Source organism: Notamacropus eugenii, chromosome 2 (assembly GCF_028372415.1).
Source record: "Notamacropus eugenii isolate mMacEug1 chromosome 2, mMacEug1.pri_v2, whole genome shotgun sequence".
Classification (NCBI taxonomy): domain Eukaryota; kingdom Metazoa; phylum Chordata; class Mammalia; order Diprotodontia; family Macropodidae; genus Notamacropus; species Notamacropus eugenii.
The window spans coordinates 408013125-408033885 of NC_092873.1; the positions used below are offsets into that span (position 1 = coordinate 408013125).

Here is a 20761-nt window from a genome sequence, read left to right on the forward strand (position 1 = left end):
TAAATCCCTTCATGACCTGCCCCCTTCCTAACCTTTCCAGTCTTTTACTTTGCTCCGTTAAGTACACTCCATGATCTAGGTACACTCACCTACTTCTGCTCCTCACAAAGTACACCCCACTTCTCTATTCCATGTTTTTTCAATGGCTATCTCCTATGTCCACCTCTTAACTTCCCTGCTTTCCCAGCTCCAAGTGACAGAAGCTTTTCCCAGATAGCCTACTGCCAAATGCCTCATCTCTGAAACTATCTTCCATCTACCCTGTAAATATTTTGTATGGCCATAGTTATTTACATATTATCTCTCCCATCTGAATTCAAGCTTCTTAAGGGCAGGGACCTGGTTTCTGCCTCTCTTTCTATTCCCAGTGCTTGAGAAATGCTTGTTAACTGTTACACCTGATAGGTGCAGGGCAGATGCCAATCCGCATTGGTAGAGGGAATTTCCTCACCAGCAGTTCTTTATAGTTATGAAATCACAGGTTCAGTTTTGTTTTTGATTTATGTAATAGAATATCATGGCACCGTAAGAAAAAATAAATGAGAAGAATTCAGGGAAATATGGAGGAAATTATATTAAATGATGCAGTGTGAAGTAAAAAAGCAAAATAAAACAAAAACAAAATACACGATATTAACAACTACATAAATGAAGTTAGTTTTCAATTGCAATGAAACTCAGAACAAAAAACAACGGGCATTAGTCTAACTTGTTTAAAGTTAAAGCATTGCTCTTCCTTTCTTTTAATTAATAAGGAAACCACTCCAATCTAAGATCACATGTATTTTTGGTCACAATCAGTTTTATGCTGTTTTACTGAATAGTTTAAAAGAGATTGTAAATTTGTGGGGGGAGGACGTGTAACTATGAATTGCATGGGATTTGGATGCTTCAACACCTAAAACTGCACTAAGGCTTATGGGATTCCCTAGATATAGGTGCAGTAAAAACACTCCAGCCCTTTTACTAGTACAGTTGTTGTTGTTCAATCATTTCAATCATGTCCAACTCTTTGTGACCCCATTTGGGGTTTCTTGGCAAAGATACTAGAATGGTTTGCCATCTCCTTCTCTAGCTCATTTTGCAGATGAGGAAACTGAGGCAAACAGGAGTAAAGTAACTTGCCCAGGGTTACCCAGCTAATAAGTGTCTGAGGTTGGATTTGAACTCGGGTCTTCCTGACTCCATGCCCAGTGCTGTATCCATTGCACCACTTAGCTGCCCTATCAGTACTGTTACATTCTGGCATTGCTTCCTTTCCCCACTGTTGGCTCCCGAGATATGTAGCACGTGAATAGTAGGAACTGATACATGATAACTGGTGCAAACTCTTTAAAAGGTATTCCAGTCTCCCTGCCCGTGGGATCAAGATCAGGCTAGTTTTAGAAGACTGTAAGTATCAATTCTTTCCAATGAAGATGTACCATCAATATTACACCCAATTGATGCTACTACTTTTACTATGTATTTTCTAATCTAATTAAATGGTGTGTTTAAAATCATAACAGATCAACTCTTCCCAATGAACATGGACATCCAAATGATGCCTCTGCCTTTACTATGTGTTTTCTAATTCAATTGCATAGTGCATTTACATTACAAGGTGTGTGAAATTAGATAAATGATACAATGTAAGAGAAATGGATAAGAAGGAGCATCGTCTAAGTAGGTGGAGACATGAGCCAAAGATTGAATAAATCCTACTTCCACAAAAATGTGAGCTGGGAAAGGTAACAGCAGAGGTGGAAGTGAGAGCCAACAGCACAATGGAGTTCTAAGGGGACAGATTGGATAATCAGTTATCAGTGGTGGAGGGTAGACAGCCAGGTGGCATGCTAATAAGGGCACTTGCTGTCTGGTGACCCACATGAGGAAAGAGCACAAGCAGAAATTTCAGTCAGCAGCCCAGAGCAATCATCATGAACATTAATAAATTCTAAGAGATAAAGGAAAAGGATATCTCTATGAAATCCTTAAACGGGGATGTGGGAGAGGTTGAAGGGAAGTGCTTTGAGAGTATAAATAATCAGGCTGGTTTCACAGTGGAGAAAATCAAGGAAATGGGGATTAAAACATCTGTGCTCTTGCCACTGACCAAGTATTTCTATCCATAGGATCAAGGAAGATCAAGTGACAGCCACATGACTGACGTACTAGCTGCTAATTGTGACAAGGCACTTGCCTCAGTATCCCCTGCCTATTATATCAACATCCTCAGTTCCTCTGATCAGTCTTCATAAGGTATAATTTCAAGGGCCCTTATTATCCTACACATGCTTCCATTTGGCCAATGTTTTTCTTAAAATTGGTCGTTCAGAACTAAACACAAAACTCTGAATGTGGTCTGACTAGGGCAGATTACAGGTGAACTATTCCCTACCATATTCAATAAACTATTCCTCTCCCAATGCAACCTAAGATTTCATTACATTTTGGGGTTTGTTTTTTGAGTTTTGGGGGGTAGGTTTTTTTGGGGAGGTTGTCATGTTTCACCTTTATTCATATTGTCCACTAAACCCAGCTCTTCTGCTTACATATGAAATGCCTAATAGGCACGTAATAAATGCTTATTGGCTATTTCCTACCATTATCCTCTTTCTTTTTGTAATTATTATTGTTACCAAAAAAAAAAGCACCTTGAAAATTTGACTATAGAATACTCATCAAATCTGTAGTGAGTTCTATGAGAAATAAAGTTTAAGATATTATCAGGCCCATATCTTCCAAAATATTCATAAGAGTACTTTTTGTGATAGCCAGAAATTGGAAATAAAGTAGAGGCTCATCAGTTGTGGAATGGTTAAATAAATTGTGATAAATGAATATAATGGAATATTACTGTGTTTCAAGAAATGATGAATGAGCTGAATACAGAGAAGCACAAAAAGATCTATATGAACTGATGCAGAATGAAGTAAGCAGAGCCAAGAAAGTAATACTATAATAATGTAAATGGAAAGAACTACACACCTAAAATAAAAAATGAATTTAACAAAATTATAAAGATCAAGCAGGAGTTGAATGAAGAAATATGAGAGGACAAGCCAACTTACCATTTGTGGAGGTGAGTGGTCCACAAGTGTTAGGTGCTGCACATATTTTAAGACTTTTGCAACGTATGCATCAATTGTGCTGATTTTTTCCCCCTCTCTGAAAATACTATTTGTCATATAGGATGGCTCCCTGAGAGGGGAAGGGAGAGCAATACTTGGGATAACTATGATGACATAAGAAACTGAAAATAATAATAAAAACTTATTTTTTTAAGAAGACTCTCAGGGATAAGCTCTATTTTCAGTTTGACATAAGGAAAAATTTTCAACCAGAGATAGCCTAAAGTACAACAGTCTGCCTTCAGAAGCAAAGGGCTCTCCTTGAAATTTACATTAGCTAACATGTATTAAAAGCCTACTGTATATAAGGCATCATATTAGCCATTAGGGATACAAAGAAAAATACAAAATCTCTGTTTCAAGGAACTTATATTTTACTAGGGAAATACAACATATACACATAAATAAGAACAAATCAATCATGAAACATGTATTAAGCACCTACTAAGTGCTGGCACTGTTCTAGTTGCTAGTGATACAAAAACAAAAACGAAACAATTACTACCCTTAAGGAATTTACATTCTATAAGGGAAAAAGATACTTAAACACATATAGCATACACAAAATAAATTTTTTTTAATGAGGTAAGGGAGAGGGGAAAGAAAAGGCCTCACATAAGAAGTAGAATTCAATCTGAGCTTTGAAGAAAACTAGGGATTATAAGAGGCAAAAGTTAGGAGGACCTGCTTCTGGACACAGGAGATGGCCAATGTTCAAAGGTCAGGACAGGATGAAGAGAGGTCAACAAGAAAGTAGATTTGACTAAAACAAGAGCAACTTTAGAAGATAGTACTAATAACTGGAAGAAAAAGTTTCAGGTAGGAGGTGGCGCCTGACCTGACCATGTAAAGGGAAAGGTAAGGAAGGAATAGATTCCCAGAATAGGGAACCTTTACAAAAGCCCCAGGATATACAACAGTCTGCCAAATTCAGAGAACTGTCAGTAAGGCAGGTTGGCTGTAATGTAGAATGCAACAAGGAAATAACATGAAATAAACTCTGCAAAGGTGAGTAGAAGCCAGATTGTGAAGGGGGCTTACAAATTTCTATTTAAACCTAAACGAAGGAATAAAGACTTTCCAAGGGTCCATGAAATCAAGTGAGACAGCATTTGTAAGGACTTTCCAGGGGTCCGTGAGATCAAGTGAGACAGCATTTGTAAAGTGCTTATAGCCCAGTGCCCAACACATAGTAGCTATATAAATATTTATCCCTTTCCCTCTCCCTATCATCACCAACCATGAATTTTCAAGGGGGTCATGGGGTGTCTGTGAAATTGGATGGGGAAAAAAATAGTTACATCTTTTTCTTCCACTAAATGGAATTTAGGATTTCCTTCAATTATGAATCTAAAGGTAACAAAACATTCTGAGAAGAAATCCACAGACTTCACCACACTGCCAAAAGGTATGTATAGTACATCCTGTCCTAGAAGTGTGTGTGTGTGTGTGTGTGTGTGTGTGTGTGTGTGTGTGTGTCCTTCATTGCCAAAGAAGACCATACCATCAAAGAAATAATGACGACTTGCACTTGACTTTGTTTTGAGTGAGGGAGGGCTGTGCAGGTCACCTGCCTCACTTCTCCTCCAGAGTCATCTGAATCCAGTGACCAGATATACATCAGGATCACTGGAGATGACCCAGGATGAGGCAACTGGAGTGAAGTGACTTGCCTAAGGTCACACAGCTAATGAGTGTCAAGTGTCTGAGGTCAGATTTGAACTCAGGTCCTCCTAACTCCTACACTGGTGCTCTATCCACTGCACCACCTAGCTGCCCTCCTAGAAGTAATAGGAAACCACTGAAGATAAAGTCAGAGAATGGCATGGTCACTCCCAAGCTCAGAAAAAATAATTTGGCAGTTGTTTGTAGGACAGATTGGAGAAGACAAGAGATTAATCAAGAGATATATCAGGAGGTCTCTTCAAGCTGGATGACCAGTGGTCAGGAATGTCATAAAGGGTATCCTTACTCATGTGTGGCTGGGCTAGCCACCCTTCCAATTCTGAGATTCCAGGATGGTGGGGTAACACACTTCTGTAGCGTCTGCACTACCAGGGAGGCTGAGGCTGAGCTGCAGCAGAGCTAAAACTGATTAGGTGTCCAGACTAAGTCCAACACCAATCAGGTAAACCCTTGGGAGCTGGAGAGAATGTCTAAGGAATGGTGAAGTAGCCCAGGTCAGAAACAGAGCAAGTCAAAGCTTCTAAACTGATTCTAAGCTGACTGGACACATGAATGCTCAATATACTGATTCCATAATTCTGTGAATACTCATGCAATGCTTAGTTATATCCACATAAGTTAGATTGTTAACTCAGAGGAGGGAAGCGACTGTCTATTAATGAGTGATCAACAACGCTAGAACAATGCCAAACACATATGTTCACTAACATCTTATTTAATAAGGTTAGTTACTGTTTTATCTCACGTTGTAATCGTATACTTTGTGAGGGAACAGGAGAAAAGACCCACATCCTTTCATTATAAATAAGAGTCAGACACAAGGTAAAAGTTCAAATAAAAAATTATTATTCTTAATGATTTCATGGGTTTTTTTCTTTTTACATTTGTTACATTCGTTTTTGAGGAAAATACTGAAAGACGTACACAAGAATCCCATGAGGTAAAAAGGCAAGGGTGTATTGTAATCTGCTCCAGGGGACAGAATACTAAATATCCACGAGATCAGAGATCCATCAAAATAATGAAATATAAATGCAATCACTATGGCTCCATTTGTAAGGAAAGGAAAACTAACTGAAGGAACAAGAACAAAGGGAATGGGAGAGAAGAATAAACAATAAGAAGAGAGAACAGATAAGATGGAAGGTATGAGAGTAGTTAATGGAAGGAGAAAACTATAGACAGAAGCGTGCCTGAACAGGAAGCAGTGACAAGCCATGGACAAAAGCCAACATGTTTTTCAAGCAGAGGAGATGAGATGGTTTCAGGATGTATAAATTGCTATACATTTGTTACTGCTCGATATCACAAAGGGCCTGTGGCTTATATCAAAGTTTTTATTGAGCATTATTGATTCAACCACCATTTACTAAGAGAATACTATACGCAAAACAGTATAATCGGATGAAAGATCATTTGTAACAAAGATCCAGAGGGAGAGCAGAAATCAGTGAAGTTTTCATGGAAGACGTGAAATAAATCCTAAGGTATGGCCTGAAGGGCTTCAAAAATTAACTGCATATAGCACTAGAATACTCTACTCTGTACAAAAATTTTGGATTTCTTTTTAATTCCCCAAACTACCCCTGTGCTCTTCTAACAAATAAAATGATATACGGAAAGCACTTTGCAAACCTTAAAGTACTGTATTAGTATTACTAAGAACAGAGATCACCTCCAAGTCATTTCTTGTATATTTGACTTCCCCAATTCCATTTTAAGCAAAGTCTAGAGGTTGAAAGTTTTTTTTTTTACTTGTTTTATTTTTTTTCTGGGAGGGGAGGGACTTTTCTACTTGCGTGTAATCCCCAATCCTGTATCTACAGATAGCAAACACTCATACTAACAACAAAAACTCTAATGATGCTGAAGCCTATGAATGTCAGTCAGCTGTAGATATTTATATCTACAGATATTTTGTCACTGAAGAAATTAGCCAGACCTCTGTTCGGCATATCTTATGCCTGGTCACACACTGGCAAACAAAGCTAATCAAAGAACCAGGCTTACCTGGACTACAACAAATTCCAGCAAGCTTCAACTGGATCATCCATCCAGTTCAGCAATTCCTTTAGTCAGCTCTTATCAAATCACTAGTAAAGTCAGTACAATGACTACTCCAAGCCTTCTCCATTTTCCTCAAGTCTCCAATCCTATCTCATCCCATTTCTTTACTTCTAAAGGTCTCTTTCTATATCCATCTTCTTTTCCTTTCCTCTGATCTCAGAAGAGAGGAATCCCTCTTTTTTAAATCTAACTCTCCACCCATGCTCTCAATCCCACTGCTTTCACCTCCTCCACAATCTTGCCCAATTACCCCCAACTTTGGAAAAGTCATTCAACTATGTTATCTCATGTAGCCACTGTCCCCTTATTTCTCACCTTCCCTCAATGGCCAATTGTGAGTGGTTCACACATGCTCCCTTCACTTCCTCACCCTTCACTTCATCTTTCTGCCCCAGTAATGTGATTTTCATTTCCACTATTCTAAAATAAATGCATCTATCAAAGAACACCAATGGCTTTCTAATGACCAAATCTAAGGGCCTCCTCTCAGTACTCATTTTCCCTGACCATTGTCATATCTCTTTTTTTAACTGTCTTGTCTTCTGACCTCTGTTATGCCTTAAGAATGGCTTAAGAATGATCAAATTTTAAAAAATGGAATGACCAAATCACAAAGTAAATAACATGATTGTTATTTGCCCTGTAGACTAGATCCTTTAATACAGACCAAAGTCAGAGGTTGTGTTGTGAAAGAACCATTGTCTAGGTATCCTTCAGTCTATCATCCTGGTTCTCCTCCACCTCTGCTGACTTGGATGGGTCTTTCTTCTTCCTCCAACTTCCCAGTGCCTAAATGATGGCATTCTCCAAGGTTCAGTCCTTAGCTCTCATCTATGAGGTCTTCCTACATCTAGTCTCTCTCCACTGTGAGCCTCATTTTCCCAAAGTATTAATTTGATGGTGTGTGTAGCTCTTCATCGCCTCAGCAATTCAAATTCCTTAGACTGACATGAAAACTCCACCACAATCCAACCCCTCCCCACAGATTTCTCTATACTTAATCTTCTTTTCCAGACAAACTCGTCCTGTTCCCATCCTTTTACATGTTTCTGATTCTATAACTTTTCTCATCCTGTTATCACTCCCTTCCCCAGTTCTGCACTTGTCAAAATCTTCTCTGTCCTTCAAGGAACTGCTCAAAAGCTGCTTATGCAGTGATGACTTCCCGACTGCCCCAACTGAAAGCGATCTCAACTGAACTCATTTGACATATATTTACTTTCTGATATCATTATGAGTAAACCCCCTCTATCGATGTAGATCTGAAAATTGTTTAGGGCACTGCGGCGTCCAATGCCCCACCCAGAGTCACAAAATTAGCCATGTGTCAGAAGAGGGCTTTAAATCAAAGTGACGCTGACTTCCTATATCATACTGCCTCACAAAGAGATGTAGGTATAGAGATGCAGATGATATAGAGATAGACAATGAGATATAGATGATATATACATATGGATATAAATATAGATGATATAAATATGGAGACAGATGATAGAGATAGATGACATGGATAAAAATATATATATGTGGATCAGATATAGCTAGAGATATAACTATAGTAGTGAATTTTAAAAGCTATTATGTACTGTTGCACATTTTTATGTGGCATGTGTGTCTATATGTATATGTATGTATGTGTGTGTAAAAAATTTCCCTCAACCAGGTTGTAAACTTCTTGAGAAAAGGAGCCTTGTTTTATATCTGTCTGTTGTCCTCAGTGTTTAGCACAGTGTCTTGCATAACAGGTACACAATCAACATTTGGTAACTTGATAAATAAGGTAGCCACCTGGATTCAAATGTTTGATCTAACTATGTGTAAAGTGAAGCGATGATGGCCAGCTGGAAGCATAAGGTGAAGCCTATGAAAACCTCAGACCAGTAACAGCAACATACACAACTGAAGTGACAAGAGAGTCTTCAGTAATGGGATTCTGGAGGCCAGTCACTCCAAAAAGAATCAAATCTACAGCTCATCTGCCTGGTCTGGGGATATCCTGAGAATTGTATGACATCAGGATGCCAAAGCAGCTCCTGTAGGATGAAATGAAGAAAGAAGGCAAGCAATTAGAAATAGGGGGGGGCGGGGTGTCTGAAGAAATCAACACTAGGTCCCAAAGGTCCAAAAGACTAGGTAAGCTTCATGAGAAGAGGAAGAACATCTTCACATCTGCACCAGGACCTAACACACCGCTTGGCACAGAGTAGATGTTTAATTACTAATTGCCAAATGAATGATCAAAAAGACTGTCTTGGTTTGAAGCAGAGAGGAAGAAAATGTGATTGACACTCTTGCTCGAACCACAATGAACCCCCTTGCCCCCACAAAAAAAACCCTATAAAATGTTGACAACTTCAATCATCATCCATGAGCAACATAGCCAGGATGGCCATTCATTTCAGTCCTTACCAACCAATTTGTACAAGGAGAATACAACCACGTAAGTGAAATAATGTTATCTAGAAATTCTCTCTCTTTCCTTCCCCCCCTCCCACAGTCTTATCTTACCAATGACAGAAGGACATAGGTATTCACGATACCCTAAAAAAGCATAAATCCTCTCTGAATGACACAACTTTAGAGACTCATTTTCCTTTAGGTCTAGAACTAAACAACTTAATGTCTATGTAAATATTCTAACACCACAAATGTCCTATAAAAGCATTTAGAAACCATAAAATGGGGATAACTGTTAGAAGCTGGGAGAAAGGGGAGCTCCCTGAGTCTCTATCTACACTCCTCAGTTGGGGAGGGTAAAAGAACCAATTTAAATGTAATTGGGCAATATTTAACAAAATCAATAGGAATACAAAAGAACATAGACAATGTTAATACATGGTTCTCTAAGTCAGTTTGAGGCTGGTAGGATTTACTGATCCCTTTTTTTTAGTTTGACATCACTGCTCTATACTTCTATACTCAAGGGTTAACACAGATCACAGATTTCTTTTTAAACCTGTCAAAAAATCATTTGGACTACAAGATTTCTAGTTAACCCACAAATTCTGAATTGGCTCTGCACACCCATAGATAAACTAAATCACCTCCTCCCTCCCTAAGATTCATCCTCACCTCCTATTTTTCTGAACTTATTAACAGATTAAGGAAATACAACTTTGTAGCTGTAGCAAACACCCTCAGTGTCTTCCTCCCTAACTCTGCCCCTACTCAAAGGAAAAAAAAATTCCAAAGATTCCCATGAAGAACAAATAGGGGGAAAAAAATAGGAGACATAGAATAAACTCATTTATAAAAAAAAAAAAAAAAGCCCACTGCCTGATTCCCATCAGGTTTACTATTGGCATCTTCCTCTCCTCCATACTCTTCCCTTGTAAGATCAGGAGAAACCTGAAACCAGACTTTAATGAGAAGAAAAGCAGGAGAAGCTGAGGAGCTGGCTTAAGTTTCTCCACTAAGGAAAACAAATACACTGTAACAGACATGAAAATAAGCACAAATCCAGATAGCCCAGGCAGAGCCAAAATAAATTCAGGCAAATCTAATGAAAATGGGTCAGTGGGCCAAAGGAAAGGCTGAATGACCATGTTCTTCCTTTTTATTTTGAGCTTGGTTTCAAAGGAGGGTTTAAGGAGAAATTGAATGTCATAAACAAATATCTTGTATTCTGTAACTATGAGGAAAAGCTCTATAAAAGAATTTATTTTTTAAAACTATTAGATTTCTAACACTACTGTGATTATTTTGGGCCCAGTCTGCTTTAGAAAATCTGTGTACAAATCATATCCACCACTCATTAGACTGCAAGCAATTTGACAAGCTAGGATTGCCTTTTCTCCCCTCACCTTTATAGTACTTAGCACTGTAGAAAGTAGTCATTTAATAAATCTTTGGTGAATGTTTAATATTTTATCTCCCTACCATCTATGTCCCTTTCAAAACAGGTCTCAAAACATCATACCACATCCCACTTCTTCCTCTCCCTAGAACATCTTCCATGACTGACCCAATATGAAGGTCCATTCCCGCACTCAGTACAGTAAAAATGATGATGATTATAACAGCTAGCATTTATATAGTCCTTTAAGGTTTGCAAAGGACTTACATAGGATCTCAGTTGATCTTCACCACAATTGGAGGTAGGTGCTGTTACTATACCCATTTTGTGAATAAGGAAACTGAGGCAAATGGAGGTTAAGTGATTTGCTCAGGGTCACACAGCTAGTCAGTATGTGCAGCAGTTTTAACTGAATCCAAATCAAGCACTCTCTCCACCATTTTGTCTAGCTCCCAATTTACACTACATTAACTCTGCATTTTTTAAGTTTTCTGTTCTATGTGTTGCAATTGTCACATTTACATTGTAAATTTCTTTAAGACATAGACGTATTTTTTTTTCTTCACCCTCCTGCTAGGGTTATTATTTATCATTAGTAACATCTCAGAAAAAAAAGCAACTCATATTCACATACAGCTGCACAAGAGTTTTCTTAATGACTACCCCATGATGTGGTAATGTGAGTATTGTTACCTGTTTTACAGATGAGGAAACTGAGCTTCAGAAGCTAAATGAAGTAGCCATGGTCCCATAAATAGTAGGGACAAGCTGGGATTGAACCCAGCCAGGTCTTCTGACCCTACAGAAATCATTTCCGGGACTCTAATTTTTGCAAAATTCTCTTTTAATACTTATTTCCAGTGAATTCCTTCAGTTAATAATTTTACAACTATAATACTGTAGACTAGGTACAGGAACTCTTCCTTCAAATATCATAAAAACACTTCTCTAAATACTTACTGTATACAGCACCAATATAGCAGGCACCCTGACATTTGTTAATAATAAGGTTGCTCTCCAGTACACTCAAAAGGAATTTCATCCAAAACTGATGAGGCCTGCTTGTAGACTCATTTGGGAAATCAGACAATTCAGATCATTCAAGTCCTGATCTCTGATAATCTAACTACTAATTCATCATCATTTATTAATTCCAGGAAACTTTTGTTCCAGGCTGATTTTTATCTGCAAGATGATCCATATATTGTACAAAGCAAAAAAGAGAATTTTGAGATACACAGTATGAGTTCTTCATTTTGGACTGCATGCAGATTTTGGGGATACTACCCTGAGGATTCACAAGGAGAGAATACCAAATATCACCTCCATCTCCAATAATTCCTTTGAAAATCAATAAAATAGCCTAACTTCAGTAGTTTCCCATCTAGTCTCCTAACATCTTCCCTCTGCAACACACATCCAAATAACTCCAAACTACTATTCCTAAAACACAGATCTGACCATATCATTCCCCCTTCCCCTTATTAAAAATATCTTTTAAAACTTTCTATTGTCATTCCCAGTTGTCCTGATCTATATCTGGCCGCTGTACCCAGATGGCTCTAGAGGAAAAAGTGAAGCTGGTGACTTTGCACGCCCCTCCCTCACTTAAATCCAGTTCACCTGCATGTCATGGCATCACCTCCCTGATGTCATGGTCCTCTTCAAGAATGAAGGACAAACCACAATTGCCTCAAGGGGAAAAAGAATGAATCCTCACCCTGAAAACTAAAAGCCTCCATAATCTTACTCCCATCTTTCCAGTCAAATTTTTTCAGGTCCTCTGTCTCTGAAATGTACCTCTTCCTTAACCACTATCTCCTAAAATCCCCCAGCTCACTTCAAGACAGCTCAGGTCACCTTCCTAAGGAAAGGTCTAACTGGTTCCTTAGCATTCTGTCCATTCTTGAAATTACTTTGTATGCATGTACTTTGTACTTACTGACATATGTGTGTTGTATGTCCTCCCCCTCACAGAATGCAAGCACCTGAAGAACAAGGGGTGTTTCTTTTTCTTTTCTTTCTATCTTCTGGGCTTTGCACACAGTAGGCATTTTAAAATGTGTTAAATTAACTATCTAGGGCTGCAATTGTTTGCTGTTCATCTAAACCAAGGAGTAAAAAGAAAGCAATTTGTTTTCCAATCACAAACCCAACAAATTTGTACAATTTATCTCCATTTCAAGAAAACAACTGGTTACCACTGTTTGGCACTTCAAAATTTAAATTATAAGTCAATTATGGGGCAAAGTAAGTATTTGGGAGAGAGCAACCCCACCTCTTTATGGTTAGAAACAAAAGCTGTCCCATGTGTTTTAGATCCTAATATACATACACAAGCTAACACATGTTGCATGTCTCTGTCTCCCCAGAGAGGCAAAAAGGACCACAGAATTAGAGTTGGAAGGAATCTTAGAAGCCAACTAGTCCAACACCCTCATTTTTCTTACCCAGAAACTGAAACTTGCAAAGATAACATGAGTTGCCCAAGGTCACAAAGATGACATGAGCAGCCAGGATTCAAACTAACATCCTCTCATTCCAGAAAGTTCTTCATCACTTACACATGCTGCCTTCTCTAAGTACATAAATATCTCTCAGTCAATCAATAAACATGCCAGGCATTGTTCTAGTCCCTGCAGATACAAATATAAAAGTCGGTTATTGGCCTCAAGGAATTTACATTGGGGAGGGGGAAGGATATAACATGCCAATAGATTAGTAAATGAAATGTTTATACAAAATGAACACCAAATTATTTTCTGGCTTATCAAGGTAAAGAGTACTCAGGGATCTCAAGAAAAAAATCTTAGAAGAGATGACACTTAACCAGGCCTGGAAGGGAATTCAGGGGTTCTATAGATTGAGTGAACCGAGAGCATTCCAAACAATGGAAAGTCTGAGCAAAATTGGGGGGGGAGGGACATGAAATAGAATGTCAAAAGACTGGGAAGAGCCAATGGGTCATTTTGCTGGAGCCTAGGAGGTCATGAGAGAGGATAATAAGTAATCAGAGAGGCTGGAACCTGAGCAGCATAACTAATAGGGGCCCAGGAAGAACTGCGTTCACATCTATCCTTTGTTACATTCTGGGTGACTATGGGTAAATCACATAACTCAGACAACTGTCCAATAGTGTATCTTCCAGGTGAGTAGCTCATCTGGTAGTGGGAGAAAGAGGCTGCACATTGGAGTTTCCTTTTATCAATGGAATCATAAGTCCAAGCCAAAAAATAAAAAATAAAACAAAACAACCCTATATCTGAGATTGAGAGGCAGAACAATATAGGGGAAAAAACATTGATTTAGAGTCAGAGAACCTTAGCTCAAACCCCAACCTTGTCATTTACTAGTTGCAAAGTTTTAAGCACTTAACCTCTCTGGGCCTCAGTTTCCTCATCTCTAAAATGAGAGAAGTGGATTAGATGACCTCTAAGGTCCCTTCCAACACTGAAGTCTTCATATACATATACTGGGATGGAACCTGTATTTTCACTGCTGAAAGGAAATTCCCCCTACCAGTTCAAATGGCACCTTTCTTACAAATGACAGTTGAAGACTTCAGCTCTGCAATTTATAGTCTTAGTTTAGAGAGAGGCCTAAACTTTAGGCTGACTCTTCACTAGCTGTGTGACCCTGAGCAAGTCACTTCATACAAATACTTAACTATGCCTCATAACTGACCTTTAATTCTAATTAAGTTACCAAGCACTTCATCTCTCAGTGTGTGGCAGAGGTAAGATTTAATTCTAGGTCCTCCTGGCTCCAAAGATAACTCCCAATCCACTACCCAAGGTTACCATATGTGTGTGTCTAAGTATGTGAGTATACACAGATAAATAAACTAAGAGGGTATATAATATATAATGCTTTTCTTTTTTGAGTCTCAAAGTTTTAAGTTTTAAGAGCTTAAACCTGCACCGATACTTTTGGGACACAATGCATATGTTGCATGTATGTGTATAAATATGTATAATAGTTAACCTTTACATAAGAGTTAGTAGGCGCTACTTTTATCCCCATTTTAAAGAGACACACATACACACACACACACACTCACACTCACACTCACACACACACACACACACTCACACTCACACACACACACTCACACACACTCACACTCACACACACACTCACACACACACACTCACACACACACTCACACTCACACACACACACACACTCACACACACTCACACTCACACACACTCACTCACTCACACACACACACACACACACACTCACACTCACACACACACTCACACTCACACACACTCACACTCACACTCACACTCACACACACACTCACACTCACACACTCACACACACTCACACTCACACACACTCACTCACTCACACACACACACACACACACACACTCACACTCACACTCACACTCTTCCAGGGCAGCCCAGCCTAGAAAAGCACTAGTCCTGGCACTTCCTTCCACGCACGGGCTCTCTTTCCCTCCCCAGGCCTCCTGGCCCCAATCAGAAAGCTTCTCCCCCGGCTCTGCCCCAATCCGCAGCGTCCGCTCCTCCTTCGGGGTGGCTCTCTTTAGCTCGGTCCCGCCCTCCCCCGCCCCGTTACTTGCCGGCCCAAGGTGTCTCCGCTCCCTGCCCCAGGTACAATCCACCTTCCCAGCGCCGCCTGCTCGCCTTCGCGCCTCTCCTTCTCCCTGTCTTACTGCTAAGAAGGAACAAGGACGTGGCCAGCCGCGGGATGGGGGTACACAGGCCAGCTCTGGAGAGGTGTGTTCCCAAGTACGCACGCCCCTCCATGGCAACCCTTGTAGACACGTGGGTCGGCGCCCAGGGGTCCGGACCTGGAGCACTCCCGCCTCCGGCCTGACAGCTGGGATCAGGCTCCCCTCTCCCGCGGTCCTTGGACAGTACATGGGGAAGGGCAAGCTCCTTGCCACCCCCCTCCTCCAGGACATCTTCTGCCCCCGCCACCCCCTGGCACAGCATCCCTGGCGATGTGCGCGGCGCTCCCACGCTCAGGGGAGCAAGTTTGCCCCGTACCTGCACAGGCAGCGCTCGCACACCAAGCCCCGGCTGCCTTTGCACACCGTGTAAGCCAAGGGCTCCGAGCTGAAGAGCAGCTCCCCGGGACGCAGCGGAGCCCGTGCCCGGAGCCCGTTCCCCCTGCTCGGGCTCCTGAATTTCTCCAGCTTGGACCTCTCCATCTTCTCTCCAAGCCAGGGAGCCGCGCGCTCAGCTCAGCGCTCTTACCCACAAGTGAGCCAGAGCTCCCGGGCTCCTGGGCCCCCGCGCCTGCGCGGTACCCTTGCGTACCCAGCGGAGGCGGGGCCCGTTTCCACTACTTAACCAGGGCACTGAGCATGCCCAGAGCCAGAAGGCGGAGTCCGGGGGAAGGTGCTCGGGAGAGCTGTAACGCAGGTAGCTAGAAGCGTGGTCCTCGCTGCTATGCACGCCTTGATCCACCCGGCTAGGCTCGGGGGAACTGCAGTTCTTCACGTTCATCACTTACCTGATGGGATGTGGAGGAACTGAACAGCGAAGGCACAGTGTCCCAAAAACCCAGCAAGAAGAGACTGTCTGGAAGGCTGGAAGGGTCAGCAGCGTCAGGTCCTGCAGAGGCCACTCAGCTTAACAGTCAGGAAATGAGTCCTAATCGTAGCATTGCACAGCACTTCAGGTTTGTGAAGCGCGTTACAAATAGTGTCTTATCTATTCTCACCACTACCCCTATAAATTAGGTGTTATTTTTATCCCCACATTAGGGATGGGGAAAATGAGGCAGAAGTTAAGTTAACTGGTCCAGGATCACTACAGGAGTAAGTGTCAGACTGGATTTGAACTTGGATTCTATCTGAATCTGAAGGACCTGGAGGCTATCCGTTATTCCCCCAGCTGCCTTGGAGTAGGTTATCTGGAAGAAAATAGTTTCCTTTGAGATATAGTGTTGCAGCCGGATGGCAAGAGATTACAAAATAAGGGCAGCCACATGGTACAATAGATTAGAGCTCCAGCCCGGCAATCTGGAAAATCTGAATTCAAATCCCACCTCAGATACTAACTGTGTAACCCTGGACAAATCACTTAACCCTTATTTACCTCAGTTTCCCGTCTGTAAAATGGAGACACATTGGAGAAGTAAATGGCAAACTACTCCAGTATCTTTGTCATGTAGAGTGGGACAGGAGGACAACAACGGAAGATGAGACAGTGTAGACAGACCATCATAAAGGACTGTTCGCTTTTAGTAGAATTTTAGATACCTCTTCTCTGAAATCATCTAAAATCCAAAGCATCTGCTACAGGTGTGGGCTGAAGTTTGAGACAAATACAGCCTTGAACATACATCTTTGTGAACACAGGTAAGTCATTTAACATCTGTCTGCCCCAGTTTCTTCATCTATAAAATGGGAATAATAATAGCACCTGCCTCCCAGAGCAGTTGTGAGGATCAAAGGAGATAATTTATATTTGTAATGCATTTTGTAAACCTTTAATTGTTATATAAATGCTACTACTAGTACTACTCTTCTACTATTACTACCACTACCAGTACCATTAACACTACCACCACCACCACTACTACTACTACAGGTAATTCATCCAAATGGAAGTTGTGAACAGGCAACGAACACTATTCATTCACTTGATCTTTCCTGGGTGGATGGTCAAGACAAACCACTTTGACATATATAATGACATATCTCTCACAGGAGACAGTGTTCGAGGGCTTGATATAAAATGTATGATGTAATCCAGAAACAGAAATATCTGAAGGACCTTACCACTGACAAGGAATCCATCCTTGACCTAGAAAAAACACTGGTTTTCCTACAACACAGCAGTGAACACTATGGTTGTGCATACATTTCCCTGTTTTGTGCCTCACTGAGGTTTCTGATAAATGGGTTTGTTGAGTAGGGTGATTTTTATTGTTATATGTTTCAAAGAATCTTGAATGTTTATATATGAATGACACTCTGTTGAAAAAAGATCCTTAAGGCAATATTTTGTTCTGCAAAATCATACGGTTCCCCTCTGTCCAAACAACAAATAAAAAACATAGTGGGATCTTTTGTTATCTACAGTGTGGATTCTATATTCTTCATTTTTAATTAGAGGAACTGTAATTAAAGGATTCCTTGAAGGAGAAATTGTTTTGTATCAATTGATTAACCTGGTCCTCCTAGAGCTGTAAAATGGTAAAAAAGTGTTCCATATTTGAAGCATGTCTATAGCTCTTTTAAGGTTTGCAAAGTATTTTACATGTATTTTCCCATTTGATCCTTATAACAATTCTGTGATGTTGGTGCTGTGATTATCCCCATTTGACAGATGAGGAAACTGAGGTTCATAGAAGATAAGCAATTTGCCCAGGGCTTCACAGTGTCTGAAATGGGATTTAAATATAGGTCTTCCTTCTTCCAGATCCAGCACTCTATCTACTATACCATGCTATATGAAATGTTTTAAAAAATAATAATGTTTATTTAGCACTTAGGTTTGCAAAATGCTTTGAGTTTTTTATTTAGTATTTTACTTTTCCCCAGTTGCATGTAAAAACAGTTTTTAACATTTGTTTTTAAAACTTTGAGTTCCAAATTCTCTCCGTTTCTCCCTCCTCCCCCATTGAGAAGACAAGCTGTTAAATGCTTTGTTCACAACAACCCTGTGAAGTAGATACACCAAGTATTATTACTCCTATTTAATGGAAGAGGAAACTGAGGCTCTAAGAGATTGTGACTTGCCTATGATCAGACATTGTTGGAGCCAAGCTTCAAGTCCAAGTGCGCTGTCTCCATGTCCAGTTTTCTTTCCACTACAGCACACTCCTTTTGCAGCATTGTAAAGGCTATCTCACTAGGCTGTGCATGGTTAATTACCAGACTAATAGACTACACATCAGAGCTCTAATATCAGAGGCATAACAGGTCATTGAGGCCTGGTGTATCTGGCAAGGCTTCATGCACCCTCATGGAACCATCAAAATTTAAAGAGAAATCTTTCTCTTTTTGGGCACGCAATAAACCAGAATTTATGAAGGGCCTACTATGTGCTGTGCTAGACATTGGGCCAAGTTCTAGACATTCAAAGAAAGGCAAAAACATGGTTCCTGCCTTCAAGGAGTTCACATTCTAATTGGGAAATAAACATGCAAGTAACTGGGTACATAAATGAGATATAGATAGATGGATGGATAGAAGGATGAATGAATGGATGGATAGACAGAAAGACAGACAGACACATAGATAGAAAGATAGATAGATAGATAGATAGATAGATAGATAGATAGATAGATAGATAGATAGATAGATAGATAGATATTAAATTGAAAGTAGTCATGGTGGGAAGGTGCTAGCAGTAGTAGGACCAAGGAAAGGCCTCCTGCAGAAATTGTTATCTGATCTAAGTCTTGAAGGAAGCTATGAAGCCAAGGTAGGGAGAGAGCATTCCAGGCATGGAGTATATAGCCAGTGGAAATCCTGGAACTCAGGAGATGGAATATCATGTGCAAGGAACAGTGGCAGGCCAGCATAGCTGGATCATAGTAAAGGAGAGTAGATTTTAAGAAGACTAGAAAGGTAGAAAGGGATGATATTGTGAAAGACTTTAAATACTTAACAGAGCACTTTATATTTTATACTGGTGTTAACAGGGAGCCACTGGAGTTTATTGAGTAGGGAAGTGATATAGTCAGACCTGCATTTGGTAGCCAAGTGGAGGCTGGACTGTAGTGGGGAGAGACTTGAAGCAGGAAGAACTACCAGAAAGCTATTGCAATAGGCATGAAGTGATAAAGGCCAGTACCAGCATGCAGCTGAATAAGTAGAGAGTAAGGAATATGCATGACAGTTGTGAAGACAGAAATAACAGGATTTGACAACAGATTGGATGTGATGTATGAAAGGAGTTGAGGCTGACACCAAGGCTGAGATCCTGGGTGACTGGGGAAATAGAGGTACCTTCTAGAGTAGTAGGTAAATTGGAAAGAGGGAAAGGTTTTAGAGGAAAAATAATTCTGTTTTTGGACATATTGAATTTGAGATAAATACAAAATATCCCACTCACAATGTCTGGAGCTCTGTAGAGAGGCTAGGGCTGGATACATAGATCTCAGAATTATCTGAATAGAGATGATAGTTAAAACCAGGGGAGCTGATAGCTTCTGTTCGATGCCAGGCAACAGGCTAAGTATTTTACAAATATCATTCCATTTGGTCCTCACAACAACCCTGGGAGTTAGACGCTATTATTATCTCCATTTTGCTTTTGAGGAAATGAGACAAATAAAGATTAAGTGACTTGCCTAAGGTCACACAGCTAGGAAATGTTTGTCTATTTACTGCATCACTTAGCTGCCATCAAGTGAAATAGTATAGACTGAAAAGAAAAGAGGATGACCCAGCACAGAGCACTGAGGGAAACTAAATTATAGGGGCACGAAAATGAATATGCTCCAAAGGAGACTAGGGAGTGGTCAGACAGGTTCTGATCATCTGAGCTAGGAGAAAAGAGTGTCATACTAACCTGTAGAAGAGAGAGTATCCTGGAAAAGAGGTCAAAAAAGCTCCAGAGGGATCAGGAATGATGAATATTGAGAAAAGACCATTAGATTTAGCAATTAAGACATTAGTAACTTCAGAGAGAACAGTTTTAGTTGAATGATGAAATCAGAATGCAGGTTACAGATAATTTAGAAGAGAATGAGAAGAGGGGAAGTAGAGGTACCCATTATAAGTTGTACCCACTGTACACAGGACCAGCAATACTGCACAATGATGAACTGTGAATGACTTAGCTATTGTCAGCAATACAAAGATCTAAGACAGTTCCAAAGGACTTATAACAAAAAATGCTATCTGTTTCCAGAGAAGGAACAGATGGAGTCTGAATGCAAATCAAAGTATACTTTTAAAGTTTCTTAATTTTTTTTGATTTGGGTTGTTTTGGGTTTTGTTGAGTTTTCATTTTGACATGCGTTGTCTTTTATAACATGGCTAATACAGAAATATGTTTTGCATGACTGTACAAGTATAATCTATATCAGGCCTTCATAATTTGGACCAAAATTAAAATAGGCTAAACTTCTTCAAGCTGCAAATAGGTTAGACTAG

At 40.2% G+C, this 20761-nt stretch overlaps 1 protein-coding gene across 2 annotated transcripts in view; it reads right to left on the minus strand.

The window, feature by feature from the left end:
* SMYD3 (SET and MYND domain containing 3) overlaps positions 1-15964 on the minus strand; it is a 1053751-nt gene extending 1037787 nt beyond the window's left edge. Inside the window, exon 1 of one of the 2 annotated variants that reach the window (XM_072647643.1) lies at positions 15690-15964. In XM_072647643.1, the coding sequence (XP_072503744.1) occupies positions 15690-15853 (164 nt within the window). In that variant the 5' untranslated portion in view covers positions 15854-15964. The remainder of the gene's footprint in view (positions 1-15689) is intronic. The other variant, XM_072647645.1, reaches the window with a different exon arrangement.
* Positions 15965-20761: the final 4797 nt, after the last annotated feature.